This window comes from Orussus abietinus, unplaced genomic scaffold, assembly GCF_000612105.2.
Source record: "Orussus abietinus isolate OABI.00-Male unplaced genomic scaffold, Oabi_2.0 scaffold19, whole genome shotgun sequence".
NCBI lineage: Eukaryota > Metazoa > Arthropoda > Insecta > Hymenoptera > Orussidae > Orussus > Orussus abietinus.
Window position 1 is genome coordinate 1,638,239 of NW_019395981.1, and position 20,923 is coordinate 1,659,161.

The following is a 20,923-nucleotide window of genomic DNA, read 5'->3' on the forward strand; positions in this document are numbered from 1 at the left end:
CGAAGGTTCGCTCGATAAACGATCACTCATTCGGTCAATTAAAAGCAGGCGGGAAAGGTTGGTACGATACAAAGTCTTCGATCATATTACGGAAAGTTTACGGAGTTTATCGACATAATAGCGGCGTCGAAAAATGGCAAGCTCCTTCCTCGGATATATATGTGTTCCTCTAACACGGTCCGACATGGAGTAAGACAATTCCCGGAATGAACGTCTAAATTCGAGGGTCGCTCGGTGCAACGTCCGGCACGAAATCGGTTCTCCAAACGGCACTCCGGAAGTGCCGCCCTTGGGCGCACCTAACCGTGGGAGCACCCTTTCTTCCTTGAAACGGCTGTCCATTATTGCCATCGGACACGAACGATTACAAAGTTAACCTATCTGGGCCGGTATCTGGCGGTATCTAGCGGCCCTCGAAAGCTGCCGATCGCGGGAAGGAATAATTCCGCCTTTACGACGCAGATAAGCCGGTGGTGGAGGTAACTATGGAGCCTGAAGCACCGGTAAACGAAGCCGACCATCTCAACGTTTCTCTCGTCTGCAACCTGCTCGACGGAAACCCGCCGACCCTGACTGCCGTTCGTTGGTATTTGGACGGGGATCTGCTCAAAGAACTACCCGATTGCCCCCGCAACGCGACGCCTCCGACGCCGGAGGAGACCTCCACCTACTGCGACATCGACCCCAGCAAGCTGCTGCTGGAGGCTGTCGGAAGGTCCTTCCACGGGAATTACTCCTGCGTGGGCAGGAACGACGCCGGATGGGGCTTCGTATCGGCCAACACCTCCGTCGTCGTCCACTGTAGGTCCCTCCACCTCTATCCTCGACCCTGGGCCGAAACGGCGCCGAGAAGCCAAGACCGGCAGCCGTCGAATTCCTGGAATGAAAAAATAACCCCGCCTCGAGATTTCCACCAAACGATCAATATTAATCGCTTGAAACAAAAATACGAATAACTTAACTAAACCTCGACGACTCGAGTAAATCCATATTCTGTGTCACTTACGCATACCTCGACTCGAGATTAATAATTTGAAATTTTCGTCACCACCGTGCACTGAGAGAAAAACTATCATTGAGCTAATGAAATACTTTATTAATTCAGAGAATCATTATTCGACTCAACCTCGACATAATTGTGTGCAACGTTTCTCGGCAATTGTGACAATCTATTTCTGTCAATTAATCATTCTTTTAATTAATAAGGTATTTCTTCGGTTCAGTGAATTTTTTTTTTCTCGGTGTACATATCTCGCTGGCTGGATCTTGGTCCAGTATGCGTTCCTGGTCGGTGGCTGTGGATTTCTATCGCGTTGACCACTCGGTCGGGATCGTTACTTCCGGTCAAACGCGCTCTCGGTGCACCTGCGAAGGGACGTCGAAACGCGATCGACCTGGCGCGAGACCTGCGTGCGGATTTAGAGGAGCATGCGCGGCCGATCGGTCGATTCGGGAGTTCATTTTTGCCGGAGCTCTCGTGGACACTCGACGTATCGCTAAGCGTGCGCGCGATGCGATTTGCATGCGCGTGCTTACTCGGCCGGAGTCGGCGCGCGCGAGCGAGCCGCCGGCGAAGCGTTTGCGGTTCGTGCGAGCGCATACGCGCGAGCCCTTCGCGCTGCTCGCGCGAGCGTGCGCATACAAATGGGAATTTGCCTTTGTATGCGCGTGAACGCGATTCCGTAATGCGAACGGTCTCGTTTAAATCCCTTGATTGTAGTTCGCCGGCTCGCGCGCGTCCTACCTTCCGCGGACGTTCATGCCCCTTCTAACCCATTTCTCGCGTCCTAACCCCTTGCAACACGCGAAACCAATGGTGGCGGTGCACTTTGATATCGCGAATTCGTTCAGAAGAAGTCTAAACTTTCGCGGACGTTCGTAGATGTCAAGACCCATCGCAGAGCGCGGAGCCGCACGCCTTTTAATCCTTTACAGCACGTGAAGCTAATGGTGGCGGTTCTCGAGTAGCTGTTTGAAATGTCGAATCTTTTTCGCGGGTCCTAATCATTCGCGTGCGTTCGTGGCCGTCATAACCCATCGCGGCGCGCAAAGCCACCGATGGCGGTCGACGAGTAACACCCGCAAATGGATAATTTTTACGTATTCTTGCTATCTCCATTTTAGATAAGCCAGGTCCAGCCTCGATATCGTACGAGCCCAAGCAGGTGATAAAAAAAGGACCTCTGAACATCACATGCTCCGTGGAGGACCCGGGACGACCAAAAGCTACGGGATACAAGTGGTTCCGCGGTTTGCATCGCCTTCCCGACGAGAACAATGCCCTCCTCAGGATCGAGTCCGTAAACCTGGAAGAAGAGGCCAATTTCACGTGCATGGCCTACAACGAGGCCGGTGATGGCGATCCCGTAACAACCTTCATCGATGTTTCGGGTAAATGTCTCTTCGTAAACCAAGGAAATGCCCCGTACCGCGGAACGAACTCGCGACGTCCTATCGGCGGCAATTTCGCGCAATTAAAAGAGATCGGAGAGGCTGAAATTATCTAAAACGGCGATCCGAGGCGTTACAACGGAAACGGACGACGGAAGTAGCGAGAAAAAATGGAAGCGCGTGTCCGGTTTTCCGCAGAATTCCGGCACGGAAAAAGTTTCCACGGGTTCCTGGGGGACGCGCGTTTCCAGAGGAAAGTGACCCGCGGAATGCTTTGGGTGCATTATTCGAGGAGGCTTTCCGAAGGTATCTGTTCCAGTGTTAGGAAGAGGTCGGACGTTTCTCTCGAACCTCGCGTCCTTCTCCCGTAATTTCCCGAAGGAATGACACGTACCGGCAATCGGATCGACGCCTCGACCTGCCATAGAAGCTGTTCCGCTTCCTCTCCGTATCGTCAATTTTCGCAAGATTAAAATCTGCGCCGTGCGCGCAAAACGCTCGCCGGTATAGCGGCAGCTTTGTTGAGCACCGTGCCGTTAGATATTTTAATTGAGAGGAGAATAAAGAGGTAATTTCACAGACGAGTAAATACTACGTTCGGGAGAGGATTTTAGGGCCTTCCGTTATGCGGAGCGTTGCGGGAAGAGGCGCCTAAGTTCCGCCATTATTCTAGCCGAATTAAGCCGACGTCTGGTGGGTTTTGCACTTGCCCTTGTGTTTCGTTCCGAGAATCAATCGCCGAGCTCGGGGAAGGGTTGCTTCATCGTCGCCAAGGAAACCCCGTAAACCATATTCCGCCTCGATTCGGGGAAACGAGCGTAAAAATTAACCGAAACACCGTCTCTTTGTGACGCGAACGGTCGGTCGTTCGTTTCGTCCGCGTACCTGCTCTCGGCCAGAAGTTGGCAACTTTTTTCATTTTTATCGGATTCGGCGTCCATCACCCGGCTGTCAACGTATCAGGAATACCTGCGTGGACGTTTTCCCTCTATTCCTCATAAATTTTGCTCGGTCGTTCTTAAAAAGACGAGAAGGGGGAAAAATGGACGAACGATCTGGCCCGCTGAAATGTGACCGACCGGTCGATGCCAGTGGCGAGAGTCGATCATTCCCGACTCGAAAATTTTGCCGAACGACGACCGGCGACCGTTCGCCGGATCGGGCACGTACAAACGAGAATAAAGGGAGCACTTCCTTTTCCAGCCGCTCCTGCATTTATCAAGAAGCTGTCAACCTATCAGGGATACGTGTACAACGCTCCTAACGTTAGCATCGAGTGCTGGGTGGAGTGCGCGCCTATCTGCAATATCACCTGGCTGAAGGACAACGTGCCAATAAACTTCGCCAGAACGGACAAGTACTATGTTTCGAACGTGTTCCACCCTCCCAGTCCAAGTTCGAATGATTTCGAGAGCGTGCAATCGACTCTCATCTGGAATTTAACGGCGAGGCCGGGGGGTCAACTGGACCGTTTCAGCGACAGCGTGCTGTTCACCTGCGAGAGCACCAGCAACGGGATCGGCCCCGGTGTCAAGAGCAGCACGCACTTCCACGTCGAATGTACGTTTACGGCCACCGGCTTATTAAACTTCCCCCGAAGTTCTTCCTTTCCTTTCGACTCGAGTAACGACTCGCGAGGAACTTCCTCGTCGGCGACATTTTTCCCTCGAGAGTTAGTTCCGTCGAGGTCGATACAGCGTCGTACGCCAAACGCTACCCGGGTGTATAAGGACGAGTAACGTGGAATCACCGCTGATTTCAGTCCCGCCGGAGAATATGACCATCTCCGAGAAGGTGATCAACGTCGTCGTGGATCACATCCCGAAGAACGTCCTGTGCGGCGCGAAGGCGCATCCGGAGCCGACGTTTAGGTGGTATCGAGAGGACTCCACGGAGACCATCCTCGAAGGTAGAATTCTCACCTTCAAGACGTCGATCCCCAGAAGGAGTGCCGGGACGTACTTTTGCGAGGCCAGCAATCGCCACGGAAACCGAACCATCTCCACCTACATGAACGTGCAATGTAAGTGAATCGGAAAGCGCGTAATCGTTGTCATTTCTATTTTTTAACGGCCAAATAGTTCCCCGTTTCCATTCTTTAAGCTTAGACCCTTAACCCTTTCGAGCTTTGTGGGTGGTCCTACACCCTGAAGGATCTTGAAATATCGCCGTCGATCGGTGCCGGAATCTACATCTCTTTTGCCTTTACTCCTGTCTTCTCAAACGGGTCATCGAGATATTCATTGAAAATTTGCACAGGATCAAATATTTGTCCGCCTCTCTTCGTTTTCGGTCTGCCCTCCTGGCCAAATTCTATTAAGGGTCGATCGGCACGAACGGCGAAGTAGGTTTTATAAATGCACCGTTTGAGGGAACGAGTACCTAACATTTTCTGGCGTACCGTCATAGGTTCAATTATCTTGAGCATGTCCTTTTTTTTCCCCACAGACAAACCCGAATGCCGAATCGATAGAGACCGGGTGGATGGCCAAGACTACGTCGTCTGTTCCGCCATTGCGAATCCGAAAGAATCGGGTTTCAGTTGGTCATTGAAGAACGACAATGACACCTTGGAGCAAGTTTCCGAGGACCGGAATGAAAAGAGTTACCTTCCGCTGGACGGTTCCGTCAGTAACTTCCGGACGTATATTTGTGTTGCCAACAATTCCATCGGGTTCTCCTCCCCGTGCGAACGCACCGTCCCAGGTGCGTTTACGTCAATACTCTTCGAGCAATCACTGGATTTATCTTTATAAAGTACTTCCACCTCGATCAAATTAAGGGGCACACAGAAATTTCCTCTGAAATTGAGGAAACGTTATAATTATTTAACGTTAAGTTGCAACAACGGTTTCGCGAACCATTGCAACCGGGACTCCCTCAAATTGTGATATTTTTACCCCTCAATTTTTATTACGCTTTCAAGAGACTAGTGTCGCATAGGAGGGGCACAGATAATTGTTGCACGTACGTGAAATGCATATTGCAATTATCGAACATATCGATAGTGGGTTCGTGCATGTCGATTCGACATTCACGGACTCGTATCGATCTGACCCTAGGCGGATAAAAAAAAAAATACCGCGTATTCTTCATCTGTAAGTGAAAATCTACGTTGTCCGCATCCAAAAATCCGCGTGACCCGCGGACATTTTTCAATACGAACTCGATCGTGTCTTTTCACATTTCAATGACGTTTCGACGCTGCCGCGATTCAAATCGAATAACGGACAATCCTCCGATAAAACGCGAAACGATGTCCCGCCATTCGACACTTGTTTAACGCGATCGTAATTCTCTGTCAGTCACGTCCTATGTCATATTTTACATACGCGTTTTATTTATACAAGCCGATCGCGCTAAACTTTGCGACACCATTTGCACCGCGCTGATTTCTCCGAATTTAAATTGGTATTAATTAATAACGTTGGCCCTGTAAATTTACAGGGCCAAACGTGCCTTTGCAAGCGAAAATTCAAGGGGTATCGCTTCCACGAATTTGCGAGCGTCGAAACAGCCGCCATTAGTAATTAATATAACGCTGAGCGACAAATTATCGCCTTGTGTACGTAAAATGATGCCATCCAAACGGTATCGAATCAATCAGGATCCTTTGTCTCTATCTCGTGCAAGCGATCGAGTCATGAAATTATTTCATTTCATTATTATTCAAATCCGAACTCTAGAGATAAAAGATGAACGATCCGCGTTCGAGCGCGTCTCTTATGCTATGCTTTATCGAATAAAAAAATTGTACTTATGGATGCTGTATGTTTTCTAGCGCACAATGGAAATATCAGTAAGTTTAGTTGCATCGTATTCCACGATCGCAGCTCCGTCATAGAGACAGCGTATTGTACGCTTCGGGACATTCCGCCACTCTTTAATTTGATTTATATGTCGTCTCTGGCGATATTCAAAATGGATGTTCTTGTATGACGTTCACTCGGAGGGGAAATACCGTCCGGGCGAAATGCATTTCGATATTGTTACCGCGCCCCTTCTGAAAGCCGAACGAAGCGGCTTAAACAGGGAATTTATTTTCCCACCACACTAGGACAACAATTTACAAATTGCTTCTCGTTTCACGGAACAATAGTGGAGACGATAAAAAAAACTCCCGCGAACGTTCGTTTCGATGTTAACACCGAACATCGGTAAGAGTGATCGAATGCCTCGAGGAATTACTGGAACATTAAACGCATCATACAAGTTGTCTAATTTCAAAGAACAATACAGGATTCGGGAGGCGGGTTTCGGCCGTTTTTCGAATTTACTTCCGTTGATAATGGACACCCGAAATAATTGCAGTTTCAGTGCGTCGATCCGCTTACGGTAAATGCCACTAATCCACGGGGACCGCGGTAAACTGAAATCGGAGTGGCGCATGAGCAGAGCTACAGGATCATAAAAAATTCGTGTTTCATTTGTTATAACGGTCCCCAAACTGGAACCAAACTCGTAATCTCCCGCTGCGTTACCAGACGACTCGCTGCCGGCAGAAAACGCCATAAAGTAAGCTCGTTTATACGGCAAACTCACCCCTGGAGAGACATATTTGATCCAAATTGCGAATGCGTCATTTTGGATGAAAACGACCATTCGGAAGAGTTGCGGGATCCGTGTAATAATCCCCGGCATTAAACGGCTTGACGAGCACCGCTTGGAATCGCGATGGCGGGGTTAAGAAATCATTAAAAGTTAATCGCGCGACTGCGTGTAAACGTCCGCTGGCTTTATAGACGGATGCGATCCATTATCGGTAATTACAATCGGGGGGCTATCCTTTCTCATCCCTTTTTCATTTAACCAGAACATGCGTCCGTTTTTCAGGCAACGTGCCATGGTGGTCCAGACTGTTGGGCGATCTCTTGATCGTCGTCATCGTCGCGGCAGTCATCATCCTGGTGGTCATCATCGTCGTCTGTATCGTCATATTCCTCCTCTGCCGACGAAAGCGCAATCAGGTCAAATGTGAGTTGACACCATTGGTCGTTTGTACGGCAATCGGTTGTTCGGTCAAAATTGCATGCATTAGAGAGCAAACATCGAATTTCTTCAAGTGTGCTTTCGAACGGCCATTCTCTTCGACCCCCCTCGAAGGAATAACGAAGGGCTTTAATTATTTATTTTGTGATATACTGCCTATAAAACGTACCTTGCATTTTAAATGGCCCTTTGGCACCAAGTTCGCTGTGAGATTTCCATAGATCGTTTGTCAGATTTCGGTAAAACTCATGGAAATAATCATCCAGGTACAGAGATTCGGGAACTCGACTTTCGGTAGCGTCATCTGTTCCAGTAAAATTAGGTTGTAATAATATTAATAGGAGGAGAAATTTTGACAACAATCCAAAGAGTCGGACACCATTAAGTCTTCCTTGAAGAAATTCCATTTGTACGCTTTCGTGTGAATAAGTCGTTTCAGGAACACCATTGTCCATTGAGAAGTGGACTCGATTATAACGAGCCTCCTCTGAACTCGTCTCATTTGACATGGCCAAGAGATCATACGATTCCCCGTGGAATAAACAGCAAAGAAATGCTCAAATTACACAAGCAACCCTAGCAACCTAATATGCATTACAGGGCTCGTTATCCTTTGTGCCGTCCCCTCAAGAAGCAACTTTCTTTTCAATCGCGCTGCACGCTCGAGATACTTGTTTCTTTGAGATAATTCCATTCGCCGAGGCTCTAAAGAAGTTTCTCCTTCTTTAACTCGACGGTGCAGATAAAGCGTCATAATTGCTGTTGTCAAGTTTAACAAATCCGTTGGATTCCGTGCCAACGGGCTTTTCGCTGCCGAGTCCGTCCGGAATAAGTTAATTAATAAAGGAGCGACTTTATGCACCTTTTTATATATCTGCTAAAAATTCGAATGCCCAGCCAGATTCGAAAAAAGAGGAACTACAGGAACGAAAACTCAGAATTACGGCAGAATTTATATCAATATTTAGAATATCCGATCGGATATGTTTCTAGCCGAACGTCGCGCAAGACTTTCGCGTCGTTATACGGTCCCGTTTGATCTCGATACATCTTCCCAAACGGTAAATAAAAATTCGATTTCACCCGTTTATGGAGCCCCCGGTAAACCTTGCAAAGGGGAGCTCATTGAACCGTAGAAAATCAGTGGTAATCTCTTCCCCGGCCGTGAACCCGGTCTGATACTGAAATATTAGCGAAAGAGGGAAAGAAAGGTCGAGCTCTGGCCGGGATTTCGCTCCGCTCATTTGTATTCAAGCCGCGCGATTGCCAACTGTAAGATTTGTATGCGTCGAGTGGCTGAGCCCGATGTTCCGTATGGCCGGAGTTTAAATATGGAATTAATGTTTCATGTTAATTCGCCTGGCGTCAACCGCCTGGATAGCCGTGCAGGCGATTAAGTCATTTACATCTCGGATGTTCATCGGAAACGCGCGCATGGACTTTCGGCTCTTCTTGCGGCGGGGTGAATAAATTTCTTTTTCCTTCTTTTTTATAGAAAAGTAGAGCCAGAAAATGAAATACCTACTCGCGTGCCTGGCGATGAGAAGCGTCCCTTCGGGCAGGTAAAATCGAAGAGAGGGCAAAAGATTCCCTCGATCGATCCCACCTATCGATTCCCTCGTCGACGATCTACGCCCCGATTGCCAGAGAATTTCATTTCCTCGCAATTCGATATCGCTTTCCGACAATCGGTGCCGATTGACGAATCAATTCTGGCGATTCCCTCCACTATCGAGCATCGTTTTAAAAACTGACGTCAAATGGAACGTTTTTATTCCCGAGCAGGATCTCTGGGAATTGGCGACCCTTTTTCCACAAAGTGGAGGTTTCTAATCGCGACCCCTTTGGAGCGACATCCTTTGTACAAGGCACGGTTGTACTTGCAGCAATGTTTTCCAATCGGTACATCGGTGTTTATTCCCTGGTTCCTGGAACCCGTGAATACACCCAGGATTACAAATTTCAAGGGTCCTTACGCAACCTCGATGAGACATACTTACGTTATTCGAGCAGGTTAAAGGTGTTCCTGGAACGACGGACGTACGGTTGAATTTGCATGTTGCTCGATCTGGTTACCGTTAAGAGCAACTTCGAGTTGCACGCTGTTTCCGAATTTCCTCGAGATTTCGAAAGGCCTGCAACTCGTTGCGAGCGTGAAAACCGATACCGCCCGAGGTTCATGAGTGTATTATTCCAGCGTTAAAGCGTCGAATGGCGTAATTAAACCGATATACATGCTTTGCCGGAATCTAGAGTCGCCTAACTCGAGCATGTGCGGTACCGTTTCCTTCTTGTTTCAAGTTTTCAGTGATAAACTTCGAGTCGGGCAAACGAACCTTTAATTTCGTCATAAGTAACATACGTATACGTATATCTAGGTAAACTAAGCATGGTAACGTGCAGAACGCTGTTAATGTCGAGTGTCCGCGAAAGAAAATCCTTCAACGACCTTTCTTGGCTGAATTTTTTGGCCATCTCGCCAATCGTCGATTCGCATGTCGATTAAAAATTGTCATCGACCGACGGAATGGCACGAGGATCAAGAATTTAGCCTCGAAACTCGGTCGTTACCCTTTATGTCCGATCCAACAATTCGTTGGATCAAGACGTAAGATCTATTTTTGGTCCCGGCCCTTCCGATCTTGTCCTCGCTTATCACGCAAAAGATACGCGCCTAGAAATCCGTCATACACCGTCGAATTCTGCAGCTGAATGTCGTTCTCGTCGGCCTGAAATTGCACGGATTTTCGAGGCCATTTGCACTCGGCATTACAGCAGCGTGCACATGTTAGCAACTTCACTAACACAAACTTATTTGTTTCTGTTATGCTTTTGATTTGGAATTACTAAACAAAAAAGACAATAACCGGGTGGTCGAGCTGGAGGAACGCGAGCAGTAAGTATAATTACGCATCGATCCCTCGACACTTTGTCTCCCTCTGTATCTTTAAATCGGCATTTTACAATGCCAGCTTACTCGAAAAATTCGCATTGCTTGGTATGTAATTACGGTGGGACGCTTTGTACATAAAAGTTGCGTATATGCATGCGGACGAACGATAGCTCGGTACCTTTCTTATGGACCACTGAAAACTATTTTTTCTTTCTTTTTCTTATTAACAGAGGAAATGCGATATTTTTCTCGAATTGATCGATTTTTCTCGAATTAAGACGAGATGGAAACCGAAACGTGACTCGACGGTGCTGTGTATGGTTTTTTCTGCCTCTTCGGTGGAAAGGAGGAACAGGGACTTGGTTTAATTTTGAAACTTGTGTGCTTACGTGCTTGTTGTGTATTATTATAGCTTGCTGTTTCTATTTTGCATAGCGAACATCATTGAATAGAGCAAAAGTACGCGCACGAAACTGGAAGGTAAGGGATCCAGGAATGGTGCATGAATTCCGACTTTGAATTAGGCCTCCATTTCGGTAATTAAGAAAGTTTGAGCTGCCATATATCCGGAACGATCCAACATGGCCGCGCGTAAAAGTGACCAGGGAAATCTTTTCGATCGCTTTGTACTCTTCAGAAAATCTAATCCGGGCCAGCGATCCGATTTTTCCTACGCTTCGCTGGGGGTGTCGCTTTTGTGTCAAGTAGACTTATTTATTAACACGCGGAAAAAGACGACAGGAGGCGAACAAAAATCTATAATGCCGAGGGAGGAAGTTTGCAAAAGTAGAAGACTTCCGGTGATGGTAAAGTTTCATCAAAGTAGAGGGTGGAAAAGGTCCTACTTAGTGTAAAATAATTTTCAGTATCCCTCGCGCTACTCAACGGTCCGTATCTTTCCGAAACTCTCTTCTTTTATTTCACCTTCCTCCGGGTTTTTATACGTTCCTTTGGAATTTTTAGTCTTCCCCGCTTTCGCCCCTCACATTACGTTTTCACCGGCGCAAAGTGGAACGGACAAGTTCGTCGATTCCGATCGAGGCATACTTCGATGCGAATAATTCGGTTTAAACGGACGTTAAAGTAACGTTTCCAATCGGAAAGAACTGCAAAAGGGAACGATTATCTCCCGGCCATAGAGTACCGTGCTCTTTTATCTCTATTTGGCGTGCCTTGAGCTCCGAATTACTAAAATACACGTTAATCCGCACTCGGCGCGAAAACGCGTTGTTTGCGCAATCTCTTCTATAACCCTGTTTACTCGTCTGACTGATGTTTTGTTTATTCCTCTGCATTCATCACGGAGTATTACGAGCTCGGTTGCGAAAACTGAAAGCGCCGACGAAATGGGAAAGCAATTTCTAGGCAATTATTCAAAGAGCCGTCCCTCATGGAAGACTCGCGAAGATCGCGCATTATCGCCCCTCATGAAACGTCCGTTTGAGCGGAGCGAGAGCAAAGCGCATTATGCTTCGCATAAAAAAAGACAATCCGAAGACTCGTTCGTTCCACTTTGGGCTACCGGCCCAGGAACGGTTCGAAACCCGATCGTTCCCCCTAACCGCTCACAGCTCGTGACGTCCAAAATACGCGAACAAACTCAACAATCGATTTAACCCCACCTATCACCGGCCAAAATTGACCCTCCACCCATTTCCCTCAATCCCTTCAAGGGATCCTCGATTCGTAGCGACCAAAAAGTAATCTCTACACTGTTAAAAAAAATATATTATAATTTTATAACATTTTTGTTAGACGTTTTATTCAGACATGGTATACTAATTTTATAACATATTTTCATAATATCATAATTGATATTCAATATCATCATAATTGTAGGAATTTTTTGTAAACATTATTTAAATATTTCTCGGACTCAAGAATGTCGCTACAATGCTTCTCCGCCAGCACCACCGATACTGGTCATTTTTTAATTAAATTTGTTTAAATACAAACTTATGTAAACGATCATAAAATTAAAAGCTCATCTAAATAATTAGCAAACAATGCGTACTAACTGACTTTCGAATATCAAATTTACAATATCTCTCCGCAATTTCACGAAATTACCACGCGGTTTTATAAAATTGTAAATTCACTTAGAATTTCATAATTAATGTATACCAATTCACTGTCAAGACATGAAATTTACAGTTTCACTGCAACCTTATGTACCAAAGGTGTATGAATTTTATGCATCTTTTTTTAACAGTGTAGGAGTCAATAAGGTGCGCTTTTAACGTTTCCGCGCGTTCCGTCGTCCACATCTCCTGAAATTCGCTCGGACACCCAGCGATGAGAACATTACATTTCAACCCCGCCATCCGGTCTGCGTTGTCTGTTCGGGCCCGGAAAGCTTCCGAATCGAAGATCCGTCCGAATGGAAGATCCCATCGAATCGACGTCTCTCCTGAAACACTCCTGTGGCGGCTTCCTGGTCGGCCTCCTCTCCGCCGAGTCGAGTCGAAGCGGCAATTCGATTCGCTCGGTTCTCCTCTTTGGGGCGCTACTTTGGACGTCTCCGGCGGGGATCGTCTCCGCGGGATTGCCTCGAACCGTTCCGGGCGATCGGTAGGAAGAGTTGGAGGTGGAGGCAGGGGCCAACTAACGATTTTGGTGCAGCCCGGAGGGCGGGCCGCCGAGTCCGAGCGCGTCCTCGCGCTCGGCCCAGAGCCGGCCGAGTCGCGTCGGCCCGACGCCGGCGCGCTGGCCGCTGAAGCCTGGCGTCCTGGTGCACGTCAACCGGTCGCACAGCCTCCGGTCAGGCCTGGCCGATTGCGAGTCGCGCGTCTGTCGGGACCGCTCCTCGCCCCCGCCCCCGCCCCTTGTCAGGAGGGCTCTAGATCTGGACGAACCGCGCGCGATGCTCGCGGGCGCGAGCCGCATCAGGGCGATGTTCGGCGCCCAGCTCAGGGACCACGACGCCTTTCCGGGCGTGTCCAGGGATAAGACAGGTAAGGTTTGTCGCACCTCGGCCGGTCGCCGGCTCCGGCAGAATGTAAAACGAGATAGAGGGAGGATGGAAAGCCGGAGAGAGATAGAGAGAAAGAGAGAGAGAAGGGGAGGCCCTACCCCTTCGCAGCCTGGTTCAACGAGTCCAACTGGACGCGGTTCGCCTCCACCCAGAAAAATAAAAAATTAGTTGACCGGAACAAATAATTATATTGTTGCCTGGATCTTATATATAATTTCAAGAAACTATTTCACTTGGAAAAAAAATTATAATGTTGATTTTAACGAATATCGTTTACTCCTCATGACGCGTTTGAGCGCAGGATTTTCTTCTTGCCATGAGTCAACCAACATTCTTTTCCTCGGGGCACCCCGAGATCCATGATCCGTGGATCGGACCGAAGGGAACGTGTTTTGATGCTGGAATTATAGCTACCCAGTGAGGTTAACGTGCCGTATTTTTTAACGAGGGGTGAATAATGCAAGCGGATGATTATGTTGCAAGAGTACGCGTTGTTGGGCTAATTAATGCACGGCTGAAAATTCGAACGGGCTCTTGAGGGCCCGATGGGGTTTCTCGTCGATCGTCGAGGATGACGGTCGTGGAGAGTGGTGTCCCTAAAGCTGCCAATGCCGAGTATTAACCGGGGCAATTTACGCCTCGTAATAAACGATTTTCCCGATAAAGCGCGAAACTTCCCCGCGGGAAAAACCACTGGATATCGGGCCCCGCGTAAAATTAACGCGTTTACGCCGATTACGAAACGTCTCGTCGTCGATCCAACCGCGTGCCGAAAGCGAACTAACGGCGAAACGATGACCAAATTACCGGCGCGACTCCGTTTCACAATATTTCCCTTTCAGCGCGCACTAAAAACAGACCTCCGTGTTACAAATGCAATTACTTGATGGATCCGAAAGAACGGCCCCGACCCCGCCACCCTCCCGTTGACACGGCAGGATTTACCGTGGGAAATTACTCGACGGACGACATTTTTATGGGCACTGTGAGAGCGTTTGATCAAATTTTTAAATCAACACCGAAATTTCGTTACCGCCGCCATATTTCTACCGACTCGTACCCTGACGACGATCGGGGCCGTCGAAAACTGAGCTTCTATCGGCGGGTTTTTCAGCGATAGAGCTTCCAACCCCAGGGAGCTCCTTTGAATCCGACGGGACTCTAGCCTGACCACTCCAACGACGGAGACGCATCCCGCGTGGTGCACCTTGTCCAGATTAACGCCCAATGTACGGCGGGCGAGTAGGTGCGACGCAAATCCGACGCAAATCCTGAGACACGGTGCAGATTGGTCTAGATTTGCCGGTGGAGGCGCATATCCACGACCGACGAAGGAGAGTGACGAGCAGATACAAGACCAAGACCATGACTACCATGATCTTAGTCCTGATCCTACTTTCTCAAGGTTTGGTCTTGGTCAAGCCTAGAAACTCTACACCCATATCGTGCAATTATACCTCGAGAAAAAAAAAATGATCTCTTTCAATGTGAGATCAATATTACGTGTTCTTTCTACCCGAACCCTGTTATTCGATCCAAATGAGTATTACTCGATTCCCTTGAAACCTTTGAATTCAAAGAATTTTTTTCTCGGTATAGGTGTCTTGTATTTTTACCATTTTTCGGTTTGCAAGATCAAGACCAATTTTGCTCGTCGTCGGGAAGATGCTCGCGGGTAGACCCCCGCGGCCGAAAGACGCGCGTCTGATCGCTCCCACGTTCGGCTCGAAGTCGAGGTCGACCCGGCCGACCGAAGAGTCGCGTCACTCCTGGAAGTGGCGCACGCCTCGACGCCGATCGACGGTAGGAAGTCTCCTGAAAGGATTTCCGTGTCGACGAGATCCCTCCTCAGCCCTCGAGACGAACCCCCGGCGGTCGACCGCGGCGCGTCCGCGTCTTCCTCCGGCGTTTCCTTCGCCCGCCGGAAGCGGGATCCGGATCGGCCGTTTAGGCACGTGCCGAAAATCGCGAGGGCTCCCAGGACTCGTGGATTCTCCGCTGACTGGAATTGGCGCACTGCCATATCGCGAGTTTCTCGCCCATCGATCGCGCCAGTCGCCCTTACGGTCACCAGTCCGCCAGACCGCGACGAGCCTCGAAATCCGTCCCCAGTCTCCCGTTCTGTATCCTCATCTGCATCCTGGCCAATCTCTAAGAAAGCTTCCGTCCATCTACTATCTCGCTCTCGGAAGAAGGTACCTAACGAGGGGAAATGAAAAATCGAGGCGGCTCGAGGCCCTTTTAAAGTTACCGCCCGGAGGCCTCTAAGCTCGTACGAGGTGTCGCTCCCCCAAGTCTCCTCTCCGAAGGAAATTTCTCTCGGGCGAAATTTTACAAAATTTCTCTGAATCTTTCTGAATATGTCTGGATTTTTTTCGAATTTTTTCCAAACGAGGAAACTCCCTTAAAATTCAATATTTCGTTCGTTAGGCTCGACTCGAGAGGACGAAACTTCGTCTTCACGGAGAGGGTCTGTGAGAGCGATTCCTGGGGACGCGAATGTCCTGGCCGGTTTACGACACTGATTTCCGCGTAATGAACATCGCGACTTCTCGTTCCTGTACTCGGGAGGAATTTCCGGGATTCCTGGAATCGCGTTCCATGCGCGGGTTCGCCGCGTCGAGTCGAGTGTTTCGAGCGGTTCGTCGATGTACTACTCGAGTCTGGAATTTTGAGTGAAAACGGCGGTCCTTGTCCTGCGCTTTTCCGCACGAGGGAGAGATACGAAGGGATACGAAGAAGGGCCAACTAACCCTTTATTTCTAGGCCGAAGTAAATCGTTTCACTGCCGCGTCTCGTCGGGTGCTCTTCCGCCGTATTACGGGAAAAAGAGCGAGCCCGTCAAAGCGAAATCCTGCAGAGAGACGCGTATAATTTTTCATTTCCTCCGGCGTGTCCGCTCCTTATCGGCGGAATGCGCAACGCTCGCTCGCGATATCAAATTGCTCTTACAGGAGTACTTCGCGGGTGCTCCTCGGTGCTATTTGGAGATATCGAGCCGGGGACGCGACGCTACGTTTCCGCGGCCCAATATGCCAATCCGAGGCACCTATCTCCTGCAAAAAGAATCCGAAAACCCCGACGCGGAATTTTATTCCGGGAAATGTCAGCGAGCGAACGCCGAATCGCATATTGCCCGATAAAGCGCTTATCGGAGAGTCGCGACGCTTTTCTCCGGCGTTGGGCGTGCTTCCGGAAGTGCCGGAAACGGCCCTTCTCGTGTTCGAAAAAAAATTCAATCGCCCCTTCGTCGGAGATTCCCTCGTAGTCTCCTTTGCGAGCACCGCGACCGGCAACGGGGAGTTTCGGTCGATCCTGGTCTCCGGAAGAGGAAATCGAAATTACCGCTGGGAGTCGTAAGGGGTGCTCTCGGTTCGCCCTCGGACGTACGGCGCATCCCTGAAAAAATCATTCCCCGTTCCTCGGCGAACTTCTCTCTAAGCTGTTCCGAACTTTTGTACCTCCGTAAACTTCGACGCCCACTTCGCGAGAGTGCGGACGCACCGCGACTCGGCACCTCCCTCGAAGCGAGTGAACTCCGTTCGAGATCTCGTTTCAAAATTCCGAAAAATCTGCGAGACAATGAACCCGCCGTAAAATGAAAGAAAACTGTTCAGGATCTTCCTTGAAAAAATCATTCTCCATTCCCCAGGAACCGCGAAAATAGCACCGCGCTCGGTACATCAAAGCAAGTGAACTCCATTCGAGTCCACGTCGAGATCCCGTTTAAAAATTCCGCAAAGTCTGCGAGATGATGGACCAAAACCCGGCGCGAAATTTAGAAAAACGATCCAGGAGCATCCTTGAAAAGAATCGCTCCTCGCCCCCCCGGGCAAACTTCCCTCTGAAGAGTTCCGGACTTTTTACCTCCGCAAACTTCAGCGCCCACTTCGCGAGAGCGCGGACGGACCGCGACTCGGCACCTCTCCCAAAGCTCGCAAGCTCGGTTCGAGATCCCATTTCGGAACACCTCGTCGGCAGTTTCGGAACTCCGCAAGATCCGAGAGATAATGGGCGAAAGCGGGCGGCGAAATTAAGAGAAACGATCCAGGCGACGAAGGGGTGTCGCTGGATGCGCGCCGCTCGAGAAAGGTCGTAGAAGATCCTGGAAAATCCTGAAAGGATGACGACCAACCTCTCTTTCTCTCTCTCGGCGAACCCAACGTCACCGGCAAAAGTCGTTCCCCTTTCCTCCTCGGTTTATTAACCGGTGATAAAAGATATTCGCAGTTAATCGCGGTCGCCGATGGCCAAGTGCGGAGCAGTTAATCGTTGCTTCAGCCGCAAATGTCCCCGACATCGGCGGCCGGTATGTGCATGTAACGGGCTTTATGTGTCGTGACGATCCCCGCGTTATGTATTTCCCACAGCTGTGACTTACAAGAGAATAGCGCCTCACCAGGGGACGTTGCATGGAATCCCGGGGGCAGTCTCAGCCAACGGGGGCAGCGCAAATGCGAACCCCTCCCGTAAGCGCAAAAAACCAGGCGCAGGTACGTACCCCATGAACTTCCTCTCTAAGCATGTCGACCATACAAACCTAGAAAAAACCTCCTCCGATTTTCCCAAAGGAGATAATGGCGTTGTCGATAATGTTCGGACAAAACCGCAAATCAACGTCCAAATCGACGTTTCTTACCCGATGCGACGACACTTCGACGATAATGGATAAATGGAAGTAGTGAAATTCAGGGTTCTTGAAATTCGAGGTCCTCGAAAATTGTCGATGCACCTCAAAAAAAAGTCGAGGTAACTCGTGTCAGCATCCAATTTCCGGTCGGATGCATTACATACGTATAAATACTCGCGCGCGGACCGTCAAAAAAGCATTTATTTGGAGAGGCAGTTTTTTCCCCCCTTTATTTTTAATTTTATTTCAAATCCAGCAATTTTGCGAGAGCCAATCGCCCGATGGTCGATCACCGTAGGTACCGGTTATTGCAATTGGCCAGCCAACGCCCTCGTCGACGTGTACGTGGTGAAATAATATACGTTTTTAAAAAAGCATGGTGATTTAACACGCAGCGACCGCCGATTAATGTTTTCCAGTTCGCCCGGCTCGCCGTTTCAACGAGGAGAGTAAATCAAGGTCTCTCGATGAGCTCGTATAGTTTCGATCGACGCTTCGACGAGCAAGAAACGTCGGATAATTTCAACGTCTGTGACGTATTCGAGGAAACAATACCCTGGGTTCATCGATGAACGAGTATACGCGGTCGGATGCAAATTCTGTCGGGCGATCCGCGAAAAGTCACGAAAAGGGAGGTCGGAAAAACCGAGGAAATTAGAGGTGGAGTGTCTCGTTCTTGTACGTGCCCCTGCCGACATTTTTGCGGGAAATACTGGACAGAGGAGCCACTAATTCCGCGAATTTCCAAGTTTTATATTCGCCGCGGAATTGTCTCCCCGTCTAAATGAGATTCCATCTATTGTGGCCGACTTCTATGGCCCAGCGGCGGGCTGCCACGAGCGCGTTAAAAGTTTAAAGTTCTTTCGGCGTTATGGGAAGAAACATCGAAATCTCCCCGACATAATACAATAGAGGCTTGAGAATGAAATCTGCATAGATAGAGCACGAGCGACGTTGATCGTACTTGATTGTTTTCCGATACTTCGCTCCGTTCGGTTGGCAAACATTCGCTTACTTCCGCTCCGATTGTCAAAGTGTCGAATCACCGAGAAATAATCAGACTAATGAATTACTTTCGAACTGCCAGAAGTGTCGATACCAAGGAACAACAATTTCTTTTTCTTTCCACCCGATTGGCATTCGTGCAGATATTATCGATTATCGCGACCGAGTGAAAGAGTTCTCTGCATTTCCATTCCAGAAATAATTCTGTGGATTTCTAAAAAGCCAGATATGTTGTGTTATCATCGATTATCGCGACCGAGTGAGAATTTTCTGCATTTCCATTCCAGAAATGATCCTGTAGATTTTTAATAAGCCACATATTTGCTTTTTCATGGGGCTTGAGGTTATGCACTCCAGTTTCCACGTTCTTACATGCTTACTCGGTGGGAGAATGTGAATTTATCGATTCAATAAGCTCGCTGGCTCCGACATGACTTCAAACCTGAATTACAAACGTTGCTAACAGAAAGCATTCCCGGTCCTTTCAAGTTCAACTTCAGATGCAGACGGTAGTAGCTTTCAAAATCTACAACTCCCAAAGAGCCAAGCCACAAAGCGCTCTCGGGATAATTACGGACAAATTCTAATATAAATTGCAAATTAAATAAGATCACCCGACTATCCGTTTAATCTTTCAAACAATTGCACGGAAAGCAGGGTCGTTCTTCAGACGTCGCTTTGGGTATTAAACGTCATCGTCTACTTCATGGAAAATAAATCGAAAATTACGGAGAACGGGGAAGCTTAATTAAATTTAACATTCGAAGGTAATTCTGGATCCCAAGTTGGTACCCGACTTCACTTATCGATTAATCCCGACTACGTTATTTGATCCGAATCAAGCTCGATTTGGCCGTACTCCAAATTATTTCACGCTCGGAACAGGCGAGATCAAACTTAAGTTGATTTTATTTCAGTGCTATCGCCACTGGCCTAAAAGAACGATAAATCCCCAAGAAACATGTGGTAATTAATTTAGAACAAAATAATCCTTTACTTCCGGGAAACGTGGTTAAGTCTCTCTTTGCTGCGCGTCCCTCTAATGCGCGCTCTTTTACGAAATTCTCTTTAGGGAATTAATTCTCTCGATCTTGGATATTTATGATTCCCCTTGGATTGTTTTTTCGGTTTGTGTGGTCCATAAACTATGGCGGGATTCGGGTACAACGCGAGTTCAAAGTAAACCACCGGACGACAGCTTTATTACGAATAGAGCCGAGGTGTACCGCTTTAACTCCTTCCGGCACTGTTAAGTGTGCAGTAAAAAAGCCAAGGGACAAAAGTTGTTGAAACTAAGACAGGGGTGACAAATAGGTGTCCCTTGGCCCACCCGCCTGGCGAAACAATGCTTTTACGCTTACTTTCGGGAGCACAATGAGCGATAAACGACGTAACACCGTCCTATAAATATTAATTATTAACATAGAAGGAAATAAGTCCGCTCGGCAGAGAAACGCGTACGTATACTGGGAAATTGATTAATCAACTAGCTAACACTACGAGTCATTTATTAACTATTAGTCGACAATTAGAGGCACGTTATTTCGCAGATTATTGTAAGTAATGCATCAAGGAGGTACTTATTAAGGTCTGATTCGCACGCAATCATAGAATACTGTCTAACTGAATCGCTTTGAATGATTTATTTTCCCTTATGAAGATCGGTATGACCTTTACCGTTAATTTATATGTGTTTCATTGTCCATGTACCGTTGATGTACACGAGTAAACGTAATTGCGGAGCTGATTTAAATACCGAGGCAACTTGACCCTAGGATAGGAATACATCACCTGATAATAGCACCGTGATAATAGCACTTTACATTAACGCCTGTCGTCGATGGCATGTTAACGTACCGAGCCATGTCAATTTCGATATTGAATGCATAACGTTCGAGAATTTCACTCAACCTTTTCTCCGTTTCGGAAACTAGATATCACGTATAGGAATGCGTCCGTAATCTTGTACCGATAACTACGACCGCTGCATTGGAAAAATTCGTTTTTCGATAACCCCATTGTATTTGTCATGGATGTAAAA

The 20,923-nt window shown here is 48.1% G+C and overlaps 1 protein-coding gene across 4 annotated transcripts in view; it reads left to right on the forward strand.

The window, feature by feature from the left end:
- LOC105699806 (hemicentin-1) overlaps nucleotides 1–20,923 on the forward strand; it is a 112,399-nt gene that overhangs the window by 77,091 nt on the left and 14,385 nt on the right. For all 4 annotated transcript variants that reach the window (XM_023433853.1, XM_023433854.1, XM_012425125.2 and 1 more), the window contains exons 10-15: nucleotides 463–801; nucleotides 2,125–2,391; nucleotides 3,595–3,951; nucleotides 4,154–4,414; nucleotides 4,840–5,097; nucleotides 7,225–7,365. In XM_023433853.1, the coding sequence (XP_023289621.1) occupies nucleotides 463–801; nucleotides 2,125–2,391; nucleotides 3,595–3,951; nucleotides 4,154–4,414; nucleotides 4,840–5,097; nucleotides 7,225–7,365 (1,623 nt within the window). The remainder of the gene's footprint in view (nucleotides 1–462; nucleotides 802–2,124; nucleotides 2,392–3,594; nucleotides 3,952–4,153; nucleotides 4,415–4,839; nucleotides 5,098–7,224; nucleotides 7,366–20,923) is intronic.